Source organism: Ammodytes marinus (genome assembly GCF_949987685.1).
Source record: "Ammodytes marinus genome assembly, chromosome: 2".
Taxonomy (NCBI): domain Eukaryota; kingdom Metazoa; phylum Chordata; class Actinopteri; order Uranoscopiformes; family Ammodytidae; genus Ammodytes; species Ammodytes marinus.
In genome coordinates, this window is record NC_137231.1 from 27,114,945 (window position 1) to 27,142,165 (window position 27,221).

The 27,221-nt window shown below is 39.5% G+C and overlaps 2 protein-coding genes across 2 annotated transcripts; both read right to left on the bottom strand.

Annotated features, from left to right (window-relative positions):
- Positions 1-451: 451 nt before the first annotated feature.
- Positions 452-7,770, bottom strand: krt1-c5 (keratin, type 1, gene c5; the record flags this gene model as incomplete). Its single annotated transcript, XM_080037775.1, has 9 exons — positions 7,723-7,770; positions 6,799-7,199; positions 5,977-6,059; positions 4,865-5,021; positions 3,474-3,638; positions 3,242-3,367; positions 1,404-1,621; positions 1,171-1,199; positions 452-567 (listed from the first exon to the last, which is right to left on the bottom strand). The coding sequence occupies exons 2-9, from the start codon at positions 7,189-7,191 to the stop codon at positions 452-454; spliced, it is 1,287 nt and encodes a 428-aa protein (XP_079893901.1). The 5' UTR covers positions 7,192-7,199; positions 7,723-7,770.
- Positions 7,771-16,901: 9,131 nt separating this feature from the next.
- lhx6b (LIM homeobox 6b) lies at positions 16,902-25,773 on the bottom strand (the record flags this gene model as incomplete). Its single annotated transcript, XM_080035688.1, has 7 exons — positions 16,902-16,984; positions 18,162-18,333; positions 19,462-19,557; positions 19,864-19,964; positions 21,103-21,323; positions 24,866-24,987; positions 25,594-25,773. 7 exons carry the CDS (start codon positions 25,771-25,773, stop codon positions 16,902-16,904), a joined length of 975 nt encoding a protein of 324 aa, XP_079891814.1.
- Positions 25,774-27,221: the final 1,448 nt, after the last annotated feature.

The window sequence follows — 27,221 nt, forward strand, 5'->3', positions numbered from 1 at the left end:
AATGACTTAAAATGTCTTATAATTCTAGTCAATTATATTTAAGTAAAACTCTTATTCACTTTCATGCCAAGAGGTACAGTAGTTGTCCTTAAAAACAATGTTTGACAAAAAAACAAACAAACAAAAACTTTAAGGCACAATTGACAAGTATTTGCTGTTTCAGCACAATCTCTTTTATTCTATTTCTTTGGAATGTTATATTAAAATAGACTTTTCAAACATTTCATAGGATAATTATATAACCATTTGTGATCATATGTACAGAAATGCATCAAGCTGCTGAAAAGGACAACTATATTTTAGGTTGAAATATTTTTTGTCAAGTTGATGGGAAGTCGGCAAGATACATAGTGGCTAAACAAGGGAGATATACAACTATTCTGTTGTGAGTTTGCTCCACTGCCTTTGGGTTTGAGACGTATTACTTCTTCTTTTCAGGACACATTTTGTCTCATTTTTTGAGCTCCTCAATCTCCTCCACCTCGCTGGACTCGTCCACCACCTTACCATTGATCATCGTCTGGGTCACCACTTTGACAATCTTCCTGGTCCTTACATCGGGCTCCTCTGCAACACAGAAATAAACCAGGGTTGGGCACAAAAATATACTGAAATAATTCAGACTCTTAACATCACTGAAAATATTAACTGTTGTCTAATAAAAATACAAAAGTCAGCAAGCACATTAAGGTCAACTTTGGTAAGTTATGGTCTCAAATAATGGAAGGGCTTGAGAACAGCACATAGCATTCCTTTTTGAACCAGCTTTATGCCTAAAAGTCCAACACTGGGGGTGAATCATCCCTTATTTGGAGAAATTTTTTGAACGTCGGTGTGGGTATCAAGTGTCAACACCCAAGGCCAGAAAATGGGCAAAAACCCTGCAAAACTTTATCCCACATAAATTCTGGACGTGGGCGTGATAACTCAATATCCACACAGGATCTGATAAGTTAACAAAAACAGCACAAAACAAGAGATGATTCTGCCAAGAAAAGTTGGACCGATATTTAATCCCTGCCATTTTTCATCCCTTTTCTATTTTTTGAAGCCAAGTAACACCCTACTAGAAAAATGCCAAAGGAACAGGTGAAAAACTTTCAAAGATGATATCGGACTGTTAGAAGGCTTTGAGTCCTTTTGAAGGTAAATAAATGGATCTGAACTTACTTTTAGGAGGCGGAGGTTTTTCTTTCACCCTGAAAGACAGAAGAATATGACAACTTAGTTAAAGAGAGCCAAGCAAAAAACCTTGTTCACTCAATATCTGATGCAAGTAGGACACTGTTAAGACATAGGACAGGGCTGTAGACTAATCCATCACAGTTGTTAGAAAGTCTCGAAAAGGTGACACTAAAGTACAGTATGTAGTTTTGAGTAATGGTTCCCCGGCCCTCACTTACACTTCCTCTCCTTCCAGCAGCCTCCTGTAGGTGGCGATCTCCATCTCCAGGTTCTGTTTAATGCGCAGCAGCTGTTCGTATTCGGTCTTGTTTCGCTGCATGTCCAAACGCAGCTGAGACAGCTCGTCCTCCAGTTGGGTCAGTGTGGATTGAAGACGGTCCATCTCCATAGAGTACTTTTGTCCCGTTTCACCCAGGTTCCCTTCCAACACATCAACCTGTTTACGGGACATACATACAGTATATTGCTCAGTGATAGTAGGTATTAGGTATCAACTCGTCTTGTACAGTCTCATACTTTACTAAGTATTACAGTGAAGCAAACATGACACTGCCGAACAGCATTTCAACCCTGTGGCAGTTCAACATCATTAAATCATGTAGGCTACACAACTTTTGAGATAAAGTCAAAGAAACAATGTTTACAGTCTTCACCAAAAAATGTGTGGGTCAATGCTCACATCTTTATTCCACGTTCTCTATTTTAAAGGCATATAATAATCTCAACTTTGGAACAGACGATTCAGTGACATGATCTGGAACTGAGTTTAAAGGGAAAATGTCTTAGTTTTGATAGAAACAGCACTTTCATTAAAGGCAGTTTATGTTTGAGAGGTTGCAAAACATCCCAACTATAACCTAAGTTCTATTTAAAGGTGTAAAAAGTATACTTAGGTCAGCATAAAGACTTGTAAAATTTCCTTTAGGGTAGTTACAGAGGAATCAGGATTCATTTTGAAATCATATTTTGATGTTTGAAGCTGCATTAAAAGCTGTAAACCAGGACATAAATCACATTTGAAAGTTATTATGGTGAATATGTGAGCAAACAAGACATTAAGCAGATACAAGAGTGACATCAACATTCACTTGCAGCCTTTTCAGCTGTAAATGACAGTGATGACAGAGCTGAACCAAAAGAGGAGCTCCTAAATAAAACAGAAACAATGGGCTGAAAGACGATAAAGCGCTCTATAGTGCTCAGGGAAAGCACTGGTGATAAATCTTTTTGAGTTTACATTTTAGACACTGAATATAGTCTTTTGATGCATTGTTATCATAAAACCATTTTACAGTGCAAATTGAAATGAAAGCACAGTTGACAATTAAGCTAAGCTTTTGGCTTAAAGGTTTCCTCTGGCGTTTTTTTTATTACCCGATATTGCTTTGTCCTGTATGTTTAACTGTTGAGCTCATCCATTTATGACCACTCATCAGTCAACCAGAGATACTATAGACTGTCAGCACGATAATATCTCTGCCTTCAATTCTGTGTGCTCACTACATCCACAACATCAATGAGCTATATTTACCTCTATGCTGTTTGACATGTAGTGGAAACACAGACAAAACATGAGCTTGTTCGATTCTGTGTCTTGTCACTGTGATTGATTATTGGAGCGGAATGAAATTGCGGTGTACATTGTGCCACTTGGAGCTCTTTGTTGACAAGGAGAAAGCAGCTGTTATCTTTAGATAAGTCTGACATGTGTTATGTACAGAAGACAAGAGGTGAGGTCGAGGTTGAGCCCCTAAGAAGTAGAGGGATGGTAGTTAACATGAATCAAGATTAATCTCTACAAGTCAGAGCAGATACAGACCAGTATCTCTGGCGTCTTGGATATGTAGCATGTCTACCAGGCTAAATCCTGGATCTTTTGTTAAAGGACTAGCACTTTATTTCTTAGACCAACCTGCCACTTCATTGCAAAGGCTGCTCACTAATTGATGTTAGGGGTTCAGTATTATTCCTGGAGAAACAGGTAATTACAAAGGCGCGTATTGTACATATTTAGACCACACCCCTGGCTGCACCATGTGTTTATGCAGTGCTGTACCTGTCTCCGAACATTGTCCAGTTCCACCTCCAGAGCTTGCAGGATACGTCGTCTCTCGCTGAGCTCACCTTGGGCACAGCGCAAAGCCTCGTTGCTTTCTTTGACCTCGGACTGCACTGCTTCCAACTGTAGACGCACACAGCAATATAACACAGTTTAATGTGAGGTAAAAGCAAAATAAAAGTATGGAAACCAGAAAACCTATTAATGATTCATGCATTAACAGACTGACCTTCTTGAGGTACCAGGTCTCGGCCTCCTCCTTGTTCTTGCGGGCGATGCCTTCATACTGGACCCTCAGCTCGGCCATGATGGCCCCCAGATCTGGACCCTGAACCGCATCCACCTCCACATTCACCTGCTCGTTGGCCATGCGCGCCTTCAGAGAGTTCACCTCCTTCAATGATTCAAGGAAGAGGGAAAAATTAAAAGAAAAGCAGTGTTTAAAGCTGCAACATTAAAGTATCAAAGACAGTTATGCCGGTTGAATGGGAAGCCACAACTTTAAGGCTGCAGTGTTATTTTGGCACTTACCCACTATTTGGTGGTCTAAGTATGCTTAATAAGTTCAGTCCAGCATTCATTAAAATATATAAGAAAATATATAATATTTACTTTTTAACAAAAAAAAATGAGACAACATTTTGTCATATTTTTAAAACAAAATACATTAAAACAGTTACGGTGGCCTTGAAGGCATAAAAGACTGCATATTCAGAACACATCTTCACCAATTTCACAACAGGTTTGACAGCTTTGAGAAAACACAAGCAAATAAAGAAACCTCTGGTCACATTTTAGTGTCCATTGGAAACCATTTTAAATCTAATTTGTGCTTCTTGCAAAGTTTCTGTATTTGGACGTGTGTGTGTGTGTGTTGCTGAGTTGCTGTAATCCAAATTTGGAAACAATCTCGCTCATCAGCCAATCAATACATTACATTATAATTATATTTTATAAGGTTTTTTATAGCAATTATTTTACAACTTGTTCATGCTGCAGTAATTGCACCTGATGGACTCATTCGTTACTCTCCTTACATGTTTCTTAACACCTCTGCTGCATATGCAAGAAAAGTATTCAAATAAAAAGCTCTGTTGTTTGCAGACAAGTCTGCAGGGAGCTGATCAGCGCCTGCAACACTCAGCCTACATCCTGGACACCACACCTCACTGTCCAAACACACACTGTGGCTGTAGCTTGATGGGATCAAACACGTCTGGCTGCTGGTTGGTTCATCTTCACGCATCATGGCCACAAAGAAAAAAGGGTGTGTCCGTACACTTAACATTATCATGTTTCAGATACTACATACTGAAAAACATTAACTGAGTGGGCAAACAAACAGCTAAAGCCCTGGTTTATGTCAAAGTGTTTTAGTGTTGCTAATAGAAAAAAAACAAAGATTGGAATTTGTTACAACTCTGTGGCATTTGGACGATATCAATCATATTGGGCTGAAGGCTACGGATTTTCATGCAGCTCTGAGAAACCTTTGTGCTTCAAAGACATCCTATGTTGAACAAGACTTTGACTTCTTGACAGCATGTAGAGTGATTATCATGATGAGTCAACACTCATTGGTCATGTCTGACGTGACCTTGGCCTTGGCAGGGATCTCACCTCGTCGTGATTCTTCTTGAGGAAGTAGAGCTCCTCCTTCAGGCTGTCCAGGTCTCCTCGCAGCGTGGCGATGATCTGGTCATGGTCAGACTTCGCTCTCCTCAGAGACTGACAGTCCCTCTCCACCGACTGGCACAAGGCAGCCTCCGCCTCCCATCTGAACAAACCATTGTATCATTAAGCTTGAGTCACTAGTGAAGCAGGATAATAAATCTCTGCAGATCTTACAAAAGCCCAGTTTCACCATCCTGAAAGACTCTTCTGTATGTGGATCAAAAATGATTTCATCACATGCTAAACTGATAAGACTTGGAACATGTTTTCCAAGTTGCATTTCATCTTGAATTGAAAAGATTGTTGTTGCTAGCAATAAACAATTGGATAATGCTTAAAGGTTGATTTGCCACCTGTCGATAAGTGTGAGCGCTAAAAGCGCTGGTGTTAATACACAGCCTAGGCTCTGTAAACTGTTATGTAAACAAAGGGGTTGTTAAAGAAGCAGGCCCACAGCTAATAACAGCTAGATTTAAGATTATGCCGTCAAACTAATATATTTTGTATGTTGTATAATGTTTGTATATACAGTATAACTTAATCAGTCGAGTTTATTGAGAATATTTTTCCTGAAATGTAGATGAATGGATAGAGAAAGTAGCATAAAGTGGAAATACTTCTAAAATACAAACAAGCTCAGGTTGAATTGAGCTGCTCATGAAATCCCAGAATGGATGAACATGTGAAAAATACCATTCAAACTCTCGCAAAGATCTGCATGTCAGGTAGTCAAGGCACTTTGCTGCTAATACCGTAAATCACTTCCAATTGATGTATTATTCCTTCACATGGGGCCACGGAACATACCATCGACACATTGTGAAAAGCACCAGCAGTGGGTGACTCCACCATCTTTGCTAGAGCTTCACCTTCATCTATCACATCCAGTGATGGCGCGGTCTCTCCGTCTCCTGTGGGTGCCTGAGCACCGTGGGAATGCGGCTCTTATTTCACAGCCTGACATAAAGGTCATTTATTCACATTGCTTTGCAGTCTTGGCGCTCCCATGTGAACACTCACAGGCCAGTCAAAGAAAGGAACCTCTGTGTGACACTCACTTGACCCTGAAGTCATCGGCCGCCAGCTTGGCGTTATCAATCTCCAGCATGATCCGGGCGTTCTCCAGCGTCTTCTTTCTCACCTGAGCAGGGAACATGGTGGAAAGTAAAGATCTGGCATGGAGGACTACATATGCTACTGTATGTGTTCTGTATAAGGTTACTGTGCTGGTTTATTTACTGTAGAAAAAAACACATCCTCTTACTAAAGCAGATCACCCTGAACATCTGGCTGCAAAGGCAGATCATGGATCTGTTAAAAGTGGAGCTTTTTGCTCTATCCCTGTCTAAAAATGATACAACCTTAACAACAAGACTTGATGTTTTTTAATCACTGCTTTCAAGTACCTGAGCTTTGAGTAACCTAATAACAAGACTTAACATATAGCACAACTTTCTTCTTCTATCTCTCGTGTCATTGTGCACAAATGTAATTTTGCTGTCTTCATAATTTTACAATGTTCAAGTTACGTTTCTATTGGACCAAAATAGAATGTGAAAAAGTCCCTTTTCAAACATCCCAAATGTATTTCTTGCAGTTGAACAAATATATGCTGAAAAACAGACACAATATTAGGTAGAACATCTTCATCAGGAAATATCCAAAAGGGTTTATTCATAGAATTGACTCATTTAACTCAGGTGTGAATCTCAGGTTGATGTTGAGCCCATCGAATCCTTGACCATATTTACAATAAGATAAGTAATAAGTATAGAAAGTACTTAGTAAGTAAGTAAATAAAGGATTTTGATTCCATATCATCACTGCTCCCTGAGAGAACGTCTCTGTAAAAAGTAAATTCTTAAATGTGATCCACTGACCTCCTGCCCTATGGAGTGTGCCTGGGCCATCATGCCCTCGATGTCGTGGCCTTTTGGAGACTTCTCCAGCATGATCTGCTTGATCTTCACCTCCAGCTCAGCGTTGGACCTCTCCAGCGAGCGCACCTTGGCCAGGTAGTTGGACAGCCGGTCGTTGAGGCCCTGCATGGTCTCCTTATCGCTGGTGCTGCCATATCGCTGGAGGCCGTTAAAGGAGAGGCTGGAGCCCACGGTGTTGAGGCCGTTTCCCATTGACACGGAGCGGGACAGAGGCAGAGAGCTCATGGGAGAGGGAGACTTGGAGCGGATGCTGCGTCCGCTGTCCCTCACAGACATGCTGGAGAAGGTCGGCTGACGGACAGAGAAGCTGCGCACAGAGAGGGTGGAGGCCATGGTGTCCACTGTGGAAGATAACAGAAGAAAGTTCAGAATCAGTGTTCTTATGATGCTACATGACCGTATATGTATATATACAAGTTCAGAAAAGGAACAGAAGTTTTAGTTTCAATGAGCAAGACAATATCACTGACCTTGAAGCATGTATTTGAGGGATAAATGAGAAACAGCATTCCAGAATGGAGAGTAATGAAGGTGAATTAATGGGCCTAGTTTGAGTGCATAACTATTGTCAATTATTAACTATCAAGAAAACTTGGACAAAAGTCCTCAAAAGGCTCCAAAAGACAAGACAAATATTAAACATGCTGTTGCCTTTCTTCTTAGTACGATATATATTTTTTAAAGTCCTAGAATAATAAAGAGCATAGTCCATATTGCACAATATCCCTCCATCTGTCACAATTACTGTATGTGTCTGAATCTCTGAGCTTTCAAGCTACTTCCTCCTATGTTAAAGTGAAAAACGTTATCGCTCATTCAGTGACTAAGTTGTTATTTGATAAGTAAGAGCAGAATGGTACTCACATCGAGCTCAGTTCTTCAGTAGCTCTTCTCTTGTGCAGCTCTCTTGGCTTGATCCTGATGGTGCGCGTGATTGTTGTTGCAGGACCAGATTTCACAGGTGAGTTTGGCTGCAGAGGCACAACTCTCTTTGTATGGGCGGAGCCAGTGTCCGTGTGTCCAATCCCATGGCTACAGAGAGGAGAATGCAACTTGACACCTTGTAGAGGAGTGAGCTAAATAACTATGGTGCACAAAAAACTAAACTAGTTGTTGTTAAAACTTTAAATGCACTTCATTGCCTGCAACATAACAATAGCTTACATGTATTTCCTGTAGGGGAGAGTTGGGTAAAGTGAGACACTTTTTACATTTGCTCCCCTCTAAGCGGGCCAAAATTATTAATCAGTAAAATGTACACATTTCCCATTAATTCAGGATGTTTCCTAGCAATGGAAATTATCAGAATTTATTCAGGACGAAGGGCAGTGAAAATATGATTGTTTAAAAAAAAGTTGTCTAACTTTACCCCAGTTTATGGGTAAACTGAGACAAACCAGAGAAATCAAGGGTATAAACTGATCCACTTACTTATTCCACTCTGAAACTACCATAACAACACATGTTGTAACAGTTAAAACCCTGACGGCTAGCTTGAAAACCACTTACTCCAGAACTAATGTCGGACTAGTAACAGAATCATGGGGTTTGGTCAATTAAAATTTTTTTTTCTAAATACTTGAAAGTAACTCTGATCAAATACAACATATAATTCATAATGTTTTAATTAACATTCAAATGACAGATAAAACCAGTTAGATTAAAACACAGTCTGGGGGTCAGAACACAGGAACCCTAGAGCCAGCTAGTGTCTGGGGACCAGAGCAAACGACTAAATGCACAAAAAAAACAATGCTTTGACCTATGAGTTACTGTTATTCTGTTGTTTAACAGCAGTGTACTATCTCCCCTCCTGTACAGCCCACCGACCGACCTTTACATCTATATTTGGCTTGATATCTCTATACAGTGACATGGATCTGCTCAGGTCTTCGTGGTGAAACTTGGAGGACAAACCGGTGCAGCCAGCAGGTTGTAATAACAGGGACCCTGCTGTCGCCACAGTGATCCCATTGAGCCTGGACACAATGCACTCTGAGCAGTGTGAGAAGCCAGTCTCACCTGAGGCCAGCCCGGCAGGGGTGGGGAGAAATGGGAGGAAGCAGCGACAATGGAGGGACAGAGTGAAAAGAAAGTGAAGACCCATGGGAAATGCAGGGCGTAGGTCTGTATGAACTGGAAACCTGGATTAAAAACACATACACGTAAACCTTTTTGTACCTGTTTAGTGAGTGTCAACTATCTCTCCGCCCTCTCTCGGTCTTCCTCAGTGTTTGTTACTGTATTACTAAATTCCTCTGCTGTGGAGCATTCTCCTTGTAGGATCAGATACAATGACACTGACCTGGTTTATTGGCTGACATGCCTCTCATTCATTCAGTCTGGTCTCACTTCACACAACCCCACTGACACAGTCACTAAACAAAACACAAAAGAAAGAGAAAGAAAGGCCCTCCATGCTGGTAAGATCATCCACATGATTACATTAAGATCTTAATATCAAATTAAGGAATTGTCATTTCAGGGTTAAGATCTGGTTGATGATATTCTTGGACATATCCTGTCTGGCTCTTACAGGGGCAGACACAATAGCATACATTCCATAACCGTAACTTTATCCAGTTTTTTTTTTACAACCAGGCTGAAACCATAGTGCTCATATTCTTTTTTCAAATTGATATCAACTAACACATGGATGCCTCTCATGATTGTATCTGTGAGAGATTACAGTTTCATTCAAATGAATGCATATGAAGCGTTTATTTTTGTAGCCCTTATTTAAAAAATCCATCATACATGCAGCATAGATGTACCGCCACCTTGTGGGTAAAACAACACACTACATTATTTAGCTGAAGCTCAACAGGAACACACACGAGCTGCTGCTTCTTCTATAACGAGGGCCAATACTGACCTCCCTGTGGCCCTCTGCAAAGTTCTGTCCCCACAGTTCAGTGAGTCATGTAAACCATTTCCTATTGTCGAACAGTCACCTGACACCCCAGTTCACCCACTACATCCTCCCTGCTTTAAAACAATTTGCTGCATTTATTGTTCTAAGAATATATTATAAACAATGTTTTCTTTTAGTAAAACATTTTCTAAAATAAATTAAGACAATCGAATATTCATTAACATAAAAACATTTTTTTTAGAAAATGTCAATGTTGAACTTTGGCTCAGCTGACTTAGTAGCATATATTAGGGACAAAATAGGGGCATTTATTTGGCAAAACCACCCCAGTTTCCTAGTTCAGAATACATTAAAATGTACTTAACAGGTATTTGTAAAACTAGCAGAGGCTGGTATTGTGTCTACGTTGCCCACCATCTCTACCATTGTGTCCTTGAGCAAGACACTTAACCCCAAAACTGCTCCAGGGGCGCTGTACTGCGGCTGACCCTGCGCTCTGACCCCCTCCGAAGTGTGGTAACTTGAGAGGGGATGTGCGAAAAGACGACTTTCAATGTGCCTTGTGTACAACTGACAAATAAAGATAACTTAACTTAACTTACTTTCAAAATATTTAGTAGCCTATTATTTTTGTTTGGAATGGATAGACTGAATATTAGCATGACTGACTTCAGCTTTATTTTTTGTATGTTTAATAATGATTTCCACATAGGTTCGCACCTGTCCTAAATGTAACTCCTATTGTTGTTTTTAAAAGTTATTATTTCATAACATTTAAAATGATATAGGTCTACAAATAAAATTCATTCTTCTTGCTAAACTATAAGCTAATTAATTTTTTTAAAGCAGCCTATTTCAGAGGATTTCCTTCTCCACTTAGACCATTTGATAATATTTCTATACAGTAAACTTGGAAATAGCCTCCAGTGTGCTGTAGCGCCCCCATCTGTTCGTAACACGCCTCAGGAGAGTGATTTACGTCCTTCTCCAGCTTCTTATAAATCAAACTGAAGTGCTGTGATATTTCAAAAGCCGTTTGTCGTCTCCTCTCCAAAATAAACACATTCTGGGAACCTGCCGTGGAGGCCAGTGTTTATTTTTGCATAGTGCACAGTTGGCCGTCAGCCTGGGTGAAGTGAATCATATGTTTCAGCCATTTCTTTGCTTTTCATCGGCCCTCCTCCTGCCAACGTGTGCTACTGTAAGAGAGTCATGTTTTTTTACGCATGAAAAAAAAAACTTTCTTTGTTTATTTCTCAGAATTTTCTATTGCACACTATGTACCAGAGTCAAATACATTCATTTTGCTTTGTTTGGAAACTTGACACTGAATCCAGTTGTGTAGAGCTTATATAGCTGGGGTTAAATGGTAGGCCTGCGCACTATCCACATTTAAACAAAACACCCTAAACCACAAAGTAAATTCACTGTGGTGCAGTTTGCCTAAAGAAAGCACGTTTCACCCAGAAATGTTCCCTGGTGTCGTGTTAACACTCCCACAGTTGTTTGTTGACGTGGTCCTGCTCCGAAGCCTCAGATAGATAGATTGAGTCACCCTCGCTCTGAGAGAGACGCTCAAATTGCTGGTTTTCTCTTGTGTCACCAAACAGCTGATGGATGACATTACATTTAGAGATGAGTGCTTCCAGGGGCTTTACAACGACTCCTCTGCCAGAGTTACAAGACACTAAGCTATTTGGAGGGAAAGGTTAATTAAAAGTTACATATGGTATATAGTTACATGAAACATATGTCTTTCACTTGCAACCTGGTTCACAAGGGTTACTTTGCCATATGCAGAGACTGTCTGTTCTCAATGTTCTCTATTCATGTGTAAGCTGGTGAAGTTCCTTTAAGATGTTGATTCAAATATGGTACATGATTGAACACTTGTTATATTGTTAAAAGCAGAGAAGGGCCCTGTCTTTTCTTACCAAAGTGGCTCACTGCAATATCTCTTCCATCCACCAGATGCCCCCAGTCTGTCCCTCCTCATTCACCATCATGACAGTTCGGCACATCTCCACACCTGTTTATTAGTATTCCTGTGCCAGTGTTCCAGCCTGTCTTTCCCTGCGTTCCGATACCAATACTTTGATGCCATTTTATATGGTAGAAAGATATGTAGGATGTCCAAATGCATGATGACAAATGCATGCAACACAAAAAAATACCTGAATGGCCCTCCACATCCGGTCATAAAAAACTGGATGTGCAAACCAACCATTTTTTTGGCAGTTCTATCCCGCAATCATCTGCCGCTGCAGAAAGTAGCATTGTAACAAGACAGAGTATGTTACATTTGGGTCTGAACCTAAAGCAATGGCACAACCACATTGTAAAACTCTGAAAAGTTAATCCAAGCAACCTTTTTTGTCATTAGATAGTGACATGTAAAGCTGTATTTCGTCTGCATAGCTAACAGTAAATAACCAAAGCCTTTCTTTGGGCATACTATACTACATACTTTATTATTCATGATCAAGACAAACAGTGCACACTGAGGCATCCATCTTAGGTCATGATAAGGTTGGTGGTACATATAAGATATTCTTTTAGATTTAGATTTTCAGATTGTTATAGCATCGTTTATTTAAGAGTTGAAACCTAGACATTATCGGGCTAATCATATCAGCCATTCAGACACTTTACCCCATCAGTTCATAGTTCACTGAAATACATCCTCAAGAGAAAAAATACCTGACAGAAAAAATGATAAGACCCTGCCAGCATATGGCAGCATCAGAAATACACTCGAGGAGGGGGAGGAGGGTGCTGATGAAGATGGCCCACGTTGCAATCTTCCACAGAGGTTTTGTTGACTGTTGAGCAGGGGGAGAGCTCATCAGCGTGAAGGAGAGAAATGTGAATACGCAGAGACGAGGGGGCACTGCAGTGTATCTGCTCATTAGGCGGCCGACGCTGTAATTCTGAGAGCGAGCGGCTCTGCAATCAGGGGCCTATTCATTAGCATGGGGGGCCCGCTTTCATCTGCAACCACTTGAAGCTGCCAATCACCGAGGCGGACGCATGACATGATGACAAAACGGGGCGGCTTAAACGCTCAGGGATGCTTGTGCACGGAGAGAGACATGCCTTGAGTGCTCCTATCTGAGAGAAGCTTAAATGGGGAAGATATTTTTGGGGGTTTTGCAGTGTAGTGCTGGCAGGTGGCCCAAACTGTGACAGTCTGATAATCATCTTTCTGCTCAGCAGGAAGATGGCTTTTGTTCTCAGATTTCACAAGGAGAAGCATCCTTTTTCCTGTGCAGGTTTCCCACCCCGGTTAAATTGATTGAAAGTGATAGGTTTTGAAAAGAAAAGTTTGATTTAAAGCTAAAGTTTAGGATAAAATGAAATATGTACCTCATCAGTCTCTGGGTCCCCTCCTTATGTATCACATATGTACACTACTACACACTCCCATACTAAGATACACAACCATGCACCTCACAATCTGACAGTGATGCAGACACAGACTCTCACACACACCTGGTCCATACAGTCAGCATTTGGGCTTTCATTAATTAAATCTTTGAGCACTGTAAGAGAAGCATTGTGCTTATGTTGTGTATGTTATTTTGTGTTTCTGTCAATCCTGCTCCTTCTCAAGCAAGATGAGAAACTCTGCTGCCTTTTGTATTTATGCAGATGTGATCACACTCTTTCCGCGTTCTGACTCAAATTAGATTTTTTCTAATTCCAGAAAACCTGGTTGAAAAAGGATAATTTGACAAAAGACATAACCATAAATTAAACAATCAAAGATTCCTAGGGAAATAAGCTGTCTTGCTGAAAGTTATATGAGAAGATAGATATACAACTCATTCATGTCTGTCCATGAAAGTAGCCTACTGTATAAAGCTACAGTTAGCAGCAGCAGTTGTAAGCTTATCATGAAGATCGGCACTAAGGGGAAACAGCTATCTTTGTTCTGTTCAAAGGTAGGAAAAAATCCAACACCAGCACTTCTAAAACCCCCTAATCAACATGTCATCATTCCTAGGTGTTTTTATGGGAATTTTGTTACCTTTGGATGGAGCCAGGCTAGCAGTTTCCCCCGTCGTATGCCTTTATGCTAGGCTAAGCTTCTGGCTGTATTGTCATATTAACTTTATGTAGGCTACATAAGAGTGAGATTGATATTCACATCTAACTCTCAGCAAAATTGCAAATAATTCCCAAAACTATCCCTTTAAGCTACAATTGTTAGTTTTGAAATAACTGGCCCATGGTCAGCTTCCAGGAGCAAGTTTCAACTCCAGAACATGTTTGTCTGGTACGATATAGTTTCTCTGTGAAACATGAGAATTGGAAGGATCAAAACCAATTTCTAGCAATTACCAAGTGAATTAAAAGAAACGCAGAACAAACCATAAACATGTTGTTCAGAAAGTTATCCTTTTAAAGTAGAGCTAAAGCAAACAAACAAAATAATGCTGAACGCAATCCAGATGCTCATCCTCCATTGTGTGGATTTGATACTTTTCTTTGTTTTATGCGATGGTAAATTGAATCCTTCGGTTTTGGAACTGTTGGTTGGACCAAAAAGAAATTTGAACGCATCACTTGGGGCTTTAGAAAATTGCGATGGGCCTTTTATCCCCTCTATGTTCTACAGTATACTGAATCATTGTATTTTCATTGTTCTCCCTTTCCTTATGATCCCTGGAGTCGGGAGAGTATAAGGTCCAGATCGCTTATTACACACTGTGTATAGTAAAACGCTATAAAGTTTCTACGGAAAGGAGAGCTGCTGTTACATATCACATTTTTGTTGGTCACATCAACTGTGAACACAGTTGCAGCTGCTCTGCCTGGCTTCGTTGGTTGAAGCTGTGGCTATAGGTATCTGTACTGTGACTACACTTTACTGCTCAAATTAGCATTGTTACGCCAGACAGGATTTGCTTCTATTATACAACAACTGTGTATGGTTACCACTACACTGCAAGAGTTCAGGAGTAGACTTCAATGCACACACACAACCACAGCATGTAGTTAGTGCTACATACAGTACATCTATTATAAACTAATCTCAGTCCGTGTAAACCAGCCTCTGCAGCAGTCAGACTCTGTAAGAAGTTAACTAGCCCACTGGTGCTGCGGTCACAGACAGGTCTGCTACATAATAAACATACTCTTTCATAATACAGCTCCACGTTTCTCTATGCAAAAGAGGGAACACCAAATGTATTACAAGAGAACATGAAGAAATTTCAGGGGGGAAAAAAGTATAAGCTGTTATAAAATATGCTGGCCAAATGTAACATGCAAATGCAATTAAAAATGCTTAATTTATATTTTAAGGTATTATAAAAACTTAAGTAGCATTAGGCCTACATCATTTAAACACGAGAGTGGAGGGACATGTTTATTCTTTAATTGGACAATGTCCTGCTCTCTATACCACTGTCTCTGAAAGAACCTTTTGATGAGAATATCAACCTCAATCTATATGAAGCAGTAGCCAGGGGCCTGTTTTAGTTGTTGGATTATCTTAGAATAAAAGCGAAGCTAAAAGTTAGCCTGGTGACATTTTCCGGGGCTTCCTTCAAGCAGATGTAATCGATAATTTATGGGATTAAGAGGTGCTGGTGTGCAGATGTATGTATTGTTCCTTTAGACAGAGCCTGGCTAGCTGTGTCAAGTATTTTGGTTAAACTTAACTACTGTAACTGGCTTCTAGCTGTAGCCTAAAATTGAACGTACAAAAGAACAAGTGGTACTATAGGCCTAATAGTAAAAAAAAAAAAAAAAAAAAAAAAAAAAATTGATCCAGTTCGGAAAATCCAGATGTAATGATATCCTTTAACTCAAAGTATCCCATTCAGTCTTGCCTTCGCAGGCCCTTAAGTGCTGTTAATCAATGTAACAACTGTAGATAATCTGTGTTAAAGGGCCTCACAAAAGCCAACAAACTGCGATCAATGTCCATGCTTTGAGTGGAAAAGGTCGTTTAAAATAATCGTCTTTGCTGTACTAGGATTGATCAGAATTCCTGTTAAGTACAGCATACAAATTGGACATGATGTGCGGGTTTGTCCTGGGATATTGCTCTCAATGACTGGTTACTGCAAGTACTTGGCCTCTGACGGATGACCTTTCGATTTTTGTAGCTCTTAGTGTAAAAGTAGCGAATTGATATGAGCTGTTTCTAGTGGAGATTTCATTCAAATCTCAAATCTCCTTGTCTTTGAAAATGTGTGCTTGTTCTGACATTTTCAGCCACACACACACACACACACACACACACACACACACATACACACGCGCGCACACACACACACACACACACACACACACACACACACACACACACACACACACACACACACACACACACACACACACACACACACACACACACACACACACACACACACGTAAAAACACTCTCCCTCTTGCCCGTACATGAGGAAAATCAACCTCATCCTCAATTATTCCAACACTAGCAGATCTGTTACATTTTTATTAAACTGTAGCAATATTTACAATGTACAATCACTGAATTATTCCATGTCAAGACACATTTAAAAAGTGCTTTTTTTAAAGTAAAGTATTCGTTCTGAATAAATAAGAGTTTCCATTTTCTGACACAACACAACAACAAACAACAATAAAGCTGCAAATGTGCTCATCACCAATGCAAAAATACATAAAAACAATATGAGGTTTTACTGTAATACTGCTACAACACTCCTTTTAATGGAACCTTTTGTCTTCTTTTTCTGAAAGCTCAAATTGCAGCATCGTAATTAAAATACCTTGTATGAGTGGGTAAACATGAGGGGAAATAAAATCCTGACCTGATGCAATGTTTAATGTCCAATCAAAAAAAGAGGAAAAATAAAATAAAAGTGGTCTTCTTCTGCATCATAAAAAAACAAAGATCAATAAAGCAAAATAAAAAAATAACATGTTGGCGCGTAGGCTGGGCATTTTTTCCTCCACTCGCCCCGGGCTGCTGTCTTTAAAAGACATGTTCAGCTCAGCAGTCTCACAGCGATGAAGAGAATCCCATTTGATTGAAAACAGATCGCCGACGTCCTTCGGTGCCCGGGGGATTAAACTCCCAAAGAGGGGAGATTACTGACAGTAGACGTCCCAAACGGTGACGCCCCCCCCCCCCCCAAAAAAAGTAAAAAACCCCAGCAGACGCAGGAGGTCAGCGGCTGATGGGAAGCTGTGGCAAAGACATGGAGGGATGGGTCAAGTGTCCCGGGGCGCCGAGGACGGAGAAGGGATGAGCTGCAATGGAGAAGCCAAGAAATAAACAACAACATGAGCTTTGGGGGGGAGCTATGAGAGCATGCTGCTGTGATTTAGAACAAGGACATGATGCCGATGAGGGATAATAAACTCCCAAAGCTTTCAAATGATGAGTGAAGCCACAGAGACGGGTTTGTGTCTCCAGAAATCCTCCAGTGTAAGAGATTCAGGATGGATTCAGAAAGCTAAAACTACAACATGAGGTTTCAAACGTGGGCACACTGCATCACGGTGCAGTTTTTGATATCGTTTAAAATCACATATCAAACATTTGCCTCAAGTTGATTAAGATACTGTACACCCGACACCTTCTATCTTTACATTCTCAATTTGAAAAATCTCCGTCCGAAAACAGACTTCAATGGGGAACAAAATGGAAGAAACCTCAAGTACACAAAAAGTTATGGTACAGTTCAAAAAACCTTACAGCTGTGACATTGCAAAGCCTACCAATAGACCAGACCACAATAAACTATACATCTGAACACTTATATTGAAAACTGTTATCACTAGCAATACTATGATATGAAATACTCCAATACAAGTAAATGTTTGCATTTGAAATAATAAATAGCAGAGTAAAAAGATACAAGGGATATTACAAAATCAAAAACAATACATCAAAAGTAAAATGAATGATTATGTCTGTGACGGTATTCAAGATGGATCTGATTTGAAATATGCTACTTTGTATATAATCAAATAGTTTAATGTATGATGCATTAATTAATGCACACTTTTGAAAAATCTGATCATATGTGTTTTTTTTTATGTTAAACCTTTATCTGCTTTTTCTGAAAAAAATTAAATAAATAACTAGAAGGCCTAACTCCAGCTGTCAGATAAATGTCATGGAGTAAAAAAATACAAGATTTCTATTGGAAATGTGCAATAGAAGTATAAAGCATGAAATATAAACTCAAGTAAAGGACCTCAAATTACTGCCCAGTACTTGAGTAAACCTGTTTATTCCCATCTCACCACCACTGCATATTGTCTGATCTCACAAACAAAATATTGACTGAAAAATGCCTAAAGATGTCTGTTTATAAAGTAAAAATATTGGGAAGTAGATTGTTACATTTAAAAATAAATGAATTTCCTATCAAACGTTCCTTACAATGCAGTGCATGAATAATAGAGCTGACACACTTACCGTCCAGGTATCCGTGCAGGGCCAGGAGGTGCGGCCGGTCGGGGCTGCTGAACGGGGAGTAGTGAATGTCGTCAGGCAGCGATGGAGGCATCCTGGACATAGGAGCGCTATGAGAGAAGCTGCTCAGAGGCGGCTGCTTTTTGTGGCGCGCACGGCAGTTCTGAAACCAAACCTGTGGGGATTATCAGAATATCATAGATGATGTGAGTAGGAGGCAAAGCAGGAGGGAAGGAGGGGGGGGGTTTACACTAAAACAATCACTGTGGAAGTCAAAGTTTGACACTGTTGTCCCTTTCACCAGACCCCATTTGTTTAATTGTTTGTTTGTTTTGTGGCAGGATTTTACCCACAAGTTTAACCCTTGTAGTCCCGCTAAGGCGTAGAGATTTGTTACTTTCTACTTTCTATTAGCTTCAAATGTGGAAGTCCTGCACATTGATTTTTACAACAAAGTATCTATTTGAAAAATAAAGATTGATTTGCTGGGAATATTTTCAGTCAAGAAAAGACAGTCAATAACGACAGTTAAATACATATAGACAGCGGTGGATTGTAACGAAGAACCTTTTCTCAACTATACTTTAGTACAATGTTATACATACAATGAGCATGATGTTTTATAATAAATTGTACTACACAATAATATAAAGAAATTCAACTAAATTGATTACTTATTATGTTGTAACTTTTACACATTTCACACATTTCTTCTGACTTAACAGGGATCAAGGGTCAAGACCTTGAATGTTAACCTTGTCCAGTCTCTAGAAATCATTTAAATGAGGCAAATTCAGAAGGAAAACAAGATCACATGTAGACAATGCTTAATTTTAAGATTTAAAAGTTGTCTTGATTCAGGTTATTGGTCTTTGAAAAAAATTAGAACATCGACAAAACATTATTCTGTTTGTTCTTTATTAGCCTTTAATAAAAGCTTATCTGTGTATCAGATACTGTATATTCCAAAGAAAAGCTACTGTGTGTATGATGGTTCGCAAGCTTTTGTTTTTTCGCTTGTGGCATCTTTAATGCAAAGCAATGTCTATAGTTTGTGAGCCTTCATCACAGGCAGCAAGTCTTCAAACAGTGCCAGGCAACTAAAGAGGAGTTTTCCATTGTATTTAACAACATTTTCAGAGGCCTGAAGAGGTAAATCAAACCTCCTCATTAGTCCAATATAAATACTGAACTACTTATCTTCTTTCTTAACCCATTAGTCATATCACCCCCCCCCCCATTAAAAGGGTCTCAACCCCCCAGGTGGGAGCCACATTTATGATGTTATATTTTCATTTCTCACCTGTATGACTCGCCTGCTCAGCCCAGTCATTTCTGCCAGTTTCTGTAGCGTCTGAGCGTCAGGGTTGTTGTCCTGAGCGAACTGAGACTGCATCACCTGTGAGGACACATGTGCCTTCAGTCAGGAAACAGAAAACACTGCACTGTGAAAACACACACACACACGCACACACACGCACGCACACACACGCACGCACGCACGCACGCACGCACGCACACACACACACACACACACACACACACACACACACACACACACACACACACAAACACACACACACACACACACACACACACACACACACACACACACACACACACACACACACACACACAAACACACACACACACACACACACAGACACACACCCACACACACACACACATACACAGCAGAATCTACCTGCAGTTGCTCAGCAGAGAATGACGTCCGCGCCCTCTTGGCTGGTTTCGGTTGGCCGTCCTGATCAGAGGGCAGCGCTCCCTCCAGAGTCAGTCCTGTGCCTTTAAGATAACACAAACACAACAGTCATTATACTGTAGTGTGTATAAATGAGTTTAAAGGCCAATCTTTGCTACAGCCACAAGTCTCTGTCACCAAGCTGAACATTTATCCAAACAATCTATGCAGTGTAATTCAAATGTTTTCTTGCCAACGACCGCACAGTCCAAAGTATTTATACCATTACTGCCTACGTTTTCCTCAGTAGAGAACAGAGTCTTGCACTAGAGCAGTTTATTATCATTGTGACAAATATACTGTATGATTTATGGTTATTATGAATTTTGGGATCCATGTGGGACAGGACAGACTTCTGCTTTATTTTTCTTCCACTCTAAATGATCTTCTAAATGTGATTTGTTTATTTAATTTTTTTAGTCCTTTCTTTAATATCATGTTAGGAGGACAAACTTTGAAGTCAAGAAGTTAAAGCACTAGGAACAGTTGAATTTTAAGTTTGATGTAGTGACGCATCCACAGAGGGAAAAACTTCCTTTTATTTTGACATGTCACTCAATAAGTGATTTGAACATAGCCCTGGATTGAGCTCTTAAAGAAAACTATCTGTGATGTTGTCATCCAGTGTGGAAACAAGCTTCTTGAGAGGAAAACTCAAAGGGAACGACGGTATTTTCCCGAGTAATCAAGAGTATTTTCTTCCATTTGTCAGTGAAGGCACTTGACTCTACATGTAATCGAAGACTGGATCATCCGAGACATCTTTGATAAATGTGTGTGTTATACTTTATATATGGAGAACAATTCGATATGAGATTTCAGGGAAAGCAAAGTAGTTTAAACAAATTTGGCAGCCTTTCCTTGACTATACCTCAGATGTGAAGGGACCTACTTGACACATCAAATAACCTTTATTGGCCGCGTTTCCCAGATTCGATCGTTCTTTGGGACCAAAGAAGGGTCGAAAGAAGGGTTCGCCTAAGAAGGAGCGCTAAGATACGGATGTTTCCCATTTTCAGTTTGACATTTGACATAGAAACCTGTATAGTAGAGTATGCTATGTTTGTTGTTCATTTGAGTTGATCTTATTTTTGCCTTTTACTTTTTCAGTGTTTTTTATGTGGGTATTTTCATAAAAATAAATAAATAAAGTATTTTAAAAAATAACTGTGTGTGTGTTACCATTCTCTGCAGCCCTGCGTAGGTTTTCCAGCATGATGTCATAGTGGCTCCGACACAGCACCCTGCCTTCCACCAGGCCGAACTCTTCCCCGGTGGACAGCTGCCTCTTGCAGGAGAAACAGGCGAAGCAGGCCAGGTGGTAGACGCTGCCCCGGGCCCGCCGCACCCAGTCACTGGCATACACCTGCCGGCCACACTGGGCGCATTTAGTGCCAAACCTACTGTGAGTACAGGGAGGAAACACAGGCAGGGGAAGGTCAGCTGAAGGGGTACAGTGCTCTGAGGTCCTGATCATGTGCAAAATCATTTTATTTTAGGTTTTGAGAACCAAACTCTATTCAATATTTCCTCATTTTACAGCCACACAGCATAGCACACAGAGGCTACAGTTACATTTCAGCTGAAATGATATCTTAAGGCTTTCTTATATGGTTTCCCAAAATATTTTGCATAGTTTTCTATTTATCTTTTGTGGCAGGAAGCTTAAGACAGGAGTCAGAGAACATCCCTTCAACAGAGAAAACCTTAAAGACTGAAGTTTAGTTCTGCTTCAACCAAAGACGTCACAATATGCAGGGCCGCCCATAAGGGGTAGAAAGTGGGAAGGCTTTCTAGGGCCCAGCCACTTGGGGGGCCCATGGTCTTCAGAGGCCAAGAACCTAACTAAGCTTAACATTATTTTTAACAGAAATATTCACTATAACCATTTAAAACTTGCCAATATCTACTCCTCCGCTTTATGTCCGTCCTGTGTGCACGGCACGCTGAAAAAAAGTCGCCAACACCAATTTTAAAAAGCCTGGCTCAGAGCCATTAGCTGTTGATATTTACGATTTTGACGTTTCGGGGAATGGGCTAGGCGGGTCACTGGCTCTGAGAGACAAATATTAACGTGGTTAGTATAAACATAAACAAACATTTGCCAAGTGTTCGCTAGAGATTACTCTCAAAAAATAATCTAGTCTTGAAGAGCTTTTTTAAGTTTGAGTTACAGTAAAATTATTTCCTTGATGAATTCAGGTGTGTCCATATCAGATAAATGTAGTTCTTCAATACAATTATGCATTAACTTCTTTTACTTTTCTGTGTGCCATATGGTTACAAAATTTGGTTTTTATGTATTGTTTTTGTTGTACAGTTTTGGCATATGGATTATTTTACCTGAGTCGTTCTGATACTTGTGTCTGGGTGTTATTCTATGAATTGTAAAAAGAATTTGGCCCCCTCAGGTAAAACAGAAAACAGGTGTTCCTTCTCTTGTTCTTCTTCATTCTTATAAAGTGGACAGGGTTATTTTCCTGAATCTACAAACAGGTTTAAATTCGTAACATACATTTTTGTGTTAAATAATTTCCCTTTGGGGACAATAACGTCCAACGTCTTTGACCTATGTCTTCAGGTTGACACGAGCAGCCAGGTACAATTTGAAAAATTTTCCATCAGTTTCATGTCACATACTGAACATACTGCATAGACCAGACCCAGGTGTCACACCATAAGGATGTCTGACCAGTTATTTACTGCACCTAAGGGCATATCTGTGACAGTGTCCTTTGTTGTTGCAAGCTCCTGTGATAAACGTAGTGAATACTCAAGAAAACCAATGTTATTTTGTAAAAATCTGTTGAATATTAAACGATTGCGTGAGTTTTAGGGTGTTACAATAAATTGGAAAGTAAGTCAGAAATGTGCTGCTATTTTTAAAAACATATACAGTATAATAATCACAAAAGAAAGAGTCCTTTTTCTGACTTGAGCTCCTGCTCCCCAAACTCTCTCTGCACGTCCCTGGTTGATAAGATAGTTAGTCTCTCTACAAATACATGTTTGTGTTTATTGAGGGATGAGCGCACTCACACACAATGATACAAGTAAAGTATGGTTAAGGGGGGCCCATTGACCGGAGGGGGCCCAGCCATTTGTGTGGGCGGGCCTGACAATATGCATTGTGTTTTTACTAAAGAGGCTACAGTACTTGACTGCCTTATTTTTAAGAGCATATTGTAATTACATATTGTAACTTTTAAATCAGTAGTTGATTAAATAATTTTAGGTTTTGCAGTTGTTCCATCAGTCTGCAGCAGTGAGCCGAGCCATGCACTGTGACTAAAGGTGACCTATTGATAAACATATTCTTTCAAATCAGATCATTTCTCATGTTCTCTGTTATAATAAGAAGACAAAGTGAATCAAACTGAATTTGTTAAAGTAAAGGGGATATATTCCTCCCATCCACAAGTGTACACTCAGTGTGTCAGATAGTTTGTGGTTCACCATGATCAAAATATAACTAAAATAATAAAGTCCTAAAACAATGGTTTCATGCCGGGTCCCTCTATGAGACAGTAAACAATGCAGTTGAAAAATAACATTAGTGGTGCAATAAAACCTTGTAATACTTGTGTGCACATGGGGACATTGTGTATACCCTGTGTATACCCTTATTCGTCCTTTTTTCCTGTTTTTTGTAAAATGATTATCAAAGGAATTCAACATTCTTTTTCATGATTCATGCCTTTATAACTGTTACTGCTCAGAAGACATTTAGGAGTTATTCCTGCTTCATGGTTGTGCTGTGAATAACAGATGCAAGCCTTCTATAGAAAAAAATGAAACCAAAGTGAGTAAAATGTGAGAGGAGAAAAACAATTCTGTGAATAAGTTTAAATCAGTTAAATTAACTAAATACTTTTGCATGCACTGGGATGTTTAGAGAAGAATTAATTGATCTGACTTTCAGGCAGCTGTTCTGTAAAAAGTCAGACTGACAATAAACATGGCTTTCTCTATGAAATGTGAAATATTTTGGCTCAAACGATCTTGTAGACCAAATATCCCCTTCATGGTCCATTATGCAGAACACATTTTCTACTGAGAAAATTACATTGACTAAACTGTGAAGCCAAATCATGTTACTGGGGTCCAAAGTTGATCTTGGAGCAAAACTCAATTAGCTGAAAAAACAGCCCGAAAAATAAACCAAATTATGCTCGATAATTTATCACTTGGACAATATATTGTTCAAGTCATTTGTCATTATTCAACCTTTCAATAGAAATGCATTCGTTCATTTTTCCGAGAAGCGTCATTTTGAAAGTAAGAAAATTGTTTCTAAAAATACTCAATTGTCTGCACGACTGTTTCATTAATATGAAAAACAACATGAAGGGTTTCGTTCACCGTTATAGTTGTGTATTGCGCAGACGCACATCATACAGCGGGGGAGCAGGACTATTTATAAACACATAGCCTAGTTTTTCATTCTTCTGTCTTTTTCGACGCATTTGTTCGTTAATATCTTTGCTATTCAAAAACTTGAAAAAAATGTTTTATGACATATACAGTCAAATGAATGTATTCGAAAATTAAAGAATAAACCATTAAGTTGTTTCATGGACAAGCAATTTGTATTTATTTATTTTTCAGACTCAGCTCGATATGGCGACACAAGAATCGAAAGAAACAAACATTTCAAAATAAACATCTGAATAAACTTGAATTGATTTGTCTAGTTTCGGCTAATTTCGGTCATCCATTTATAAAAAATCAATATGTAAAAGCTTTGGTTATAAAGACCTACAGAATAATAACATTATTTTGTAACGGTTATGAGCTTATCAAACATAACAGGCCTAACTGATTTTAAGATGAATAATTGTTTAAAATAAACTTCACCATTGATTTAAAAAATAAAAGCCTGTAAGATTTTGACTTGCAGTTAACAGCCCAAAACTTTGAAGAATCAGCCAAAATCAGGTCTCACCTGAAATAATCCAGTTTGCAGTAGATTTCTTTGTTTTTAACGTAGCAGCTGTTGTGTTGGCGCAGAGACGCTCTGCAGACGGAGCACTCCAAACATCCCAAATGCCAGCTCAGGTTGTTGACCTAGAGATTTTAAAAGAATATATAAAAAAATGCAGTCCGGATCACGTGTCCGAGTGTCTTTATCAATGCATTTGGCACTTTTATCAAAACACATTTTACTTGAAGGAATTAAAACCTCTAAAACAAACAAATTCGGTCAAATTTGTTTTCCTTAAAAACAATAATAGAAAAAACTGTCACAATCACAAACTAATGGACCTGTCAGAGTGTGTGGGTCAGCCATAATGCATTTGGCACTTTTACCACAATAATCCTATCAATCACGTCTTATTTTACTTGAAGCGAATTAATAACTCCAGCACAAAACAAAAAAGTAATTTATATTTCCCCTTCTTTGTGAAAAAAAGGACTAAAAAATATATCTTTCATGAAGTGAACAATTTAAGTTAAATTAATTTTAATTGCAATGCTGAGTAAAATTGTCACCTACTTTTGCGCTTATTTTGTTTGGATCAGTCTGAGTTGTCAAGAAATAAATAAACAATAAACGAAAATAGACACCAAATCAAGAGAAGGACTCTTAAATTTAAATTTCGTCGTAGATAGGCCTACGTTATACTTTTACTGAGAGTGTAGATGTTTCTCATTTTGGTCACTGTCTCTCACCTTCAGCAGGTAGCGGTCGTGGATCTCGATGCCGCAGCTCGCGCACTGGTTCTTGGCGACCGGAGGAGAGCTAGGGCAGGCGGCCTCCACCGGACTGGACTCCCCGCACTCCTTCTTCACCTCCGCCTTAGACTGCTTCAAAACACACGGTTTCACACCGAAGATAAGACTACATTTCATCGTCTCTTTTTTGTTTGATTTTTAAGAAGACTTAAAGGCCACTGGGGGAAAGAAAAAATAGTCCGTGAAATGTTTTAGTCCAACACAGTGATATAGAGGAAACACGAATCATATCCTTGGGGAAAAACAAACTAATATCTAACAGAAAAAAGAAAAAAAATCTCCAGATATAATTCTTTAGCCTGAATATGTTTTACATTTACTAATAACTTAATTGTAGCCTATCCACGCATGTTCTGTCATAATTCAAAATGTTAAGTTTGATTCCATTTAGCCTATCAATGTTGCATTGTATGGTGTCTAATCAGCAAATTAAAAGAGGATGAATGGAGTTAAGGTGGATTTACTCTCCACAACATCCCTGATCGAAGACTAGATGCATGCAGCCAGTTACAGTCCTGTCTCCTCCTGAGCCAAATACCAGTCCAAGCGCATGCAAGAAAAAAAAAGTTGAGAAAGAGAGCAAGAAGAGAGATCATCGAAACCGTACACCCATTGAAACACAAAGAAATCTAGATGTTGCAAACCCAAAGCCGTCCAGATGTTTGTGACTCACCATTTTCGGGTCTTGAACGCTGCCTATTTGGAGAGAAGATGGAGCTCGCTATGCGCATTACGCATCTCTGCCCCAGCCCACACTATATCCGGTCCAAAACAACGAATAACAGTTTCTCCTGCATTTAAACCCTGGCAAGAAAATACATTTTGAAGCAATTAGAAGAAGAAAAAAAACTATAAATGATCGATCATTCTTCCTGCGCGCGATTGGGGGGGCTGTGTTCCCTTGCAATCAAACGGCAGTGAAAAGAAAAGATGGCACTATATCTGCAATTAGCGGCGGATTTGAAATGCTTCGCTCGCTTGATAAGTGGCAACCCGAGTGTCAATTTCATCTGGCAATCAAAAAAAAAGAAGCAAAAAATTAGACAGAGAAACGCACCCAACCACCAAGCTAAGAGAGAGGGAAAAAAGCAGCGTATCCTAATTTCAATAGCTGTATAATCGAAAATCGAAAAAATCTCCAAAGTGAAGAGGCTCAATTGGAGATCGGTCTATTCATAACAGACAATGTGCAGAAACTGCAGCTGATCTCGAAGCATAAAGGAGCTTGATTGTCTCGTTTTTCGTGATGGGTCCATTTAAGTACTTGAGGCTCCCTTGGGTGATTACAGCTGCATTCATAAAGTGCCAAAAAATCTGCGTTTGGGTGGCAAACCGGAGTCCGTGTTGTCCTTCATTTTCGTCGAAATTAGCAGAAATGCAACATTATGTTAATTACCAGCTACGGCATAAATATTGGAGGCAGTGAAATGAGAAGAGGTGGCCTATGGGAATAGAAAGAAACACGACAACATATACAGTCTAGTGCTTCATACATGGAAAACCTCCAAAAAGCAGCGAAAACATCGTCCAGTAAGTTTCCCCCAGATCATCACGGGAAAAATATC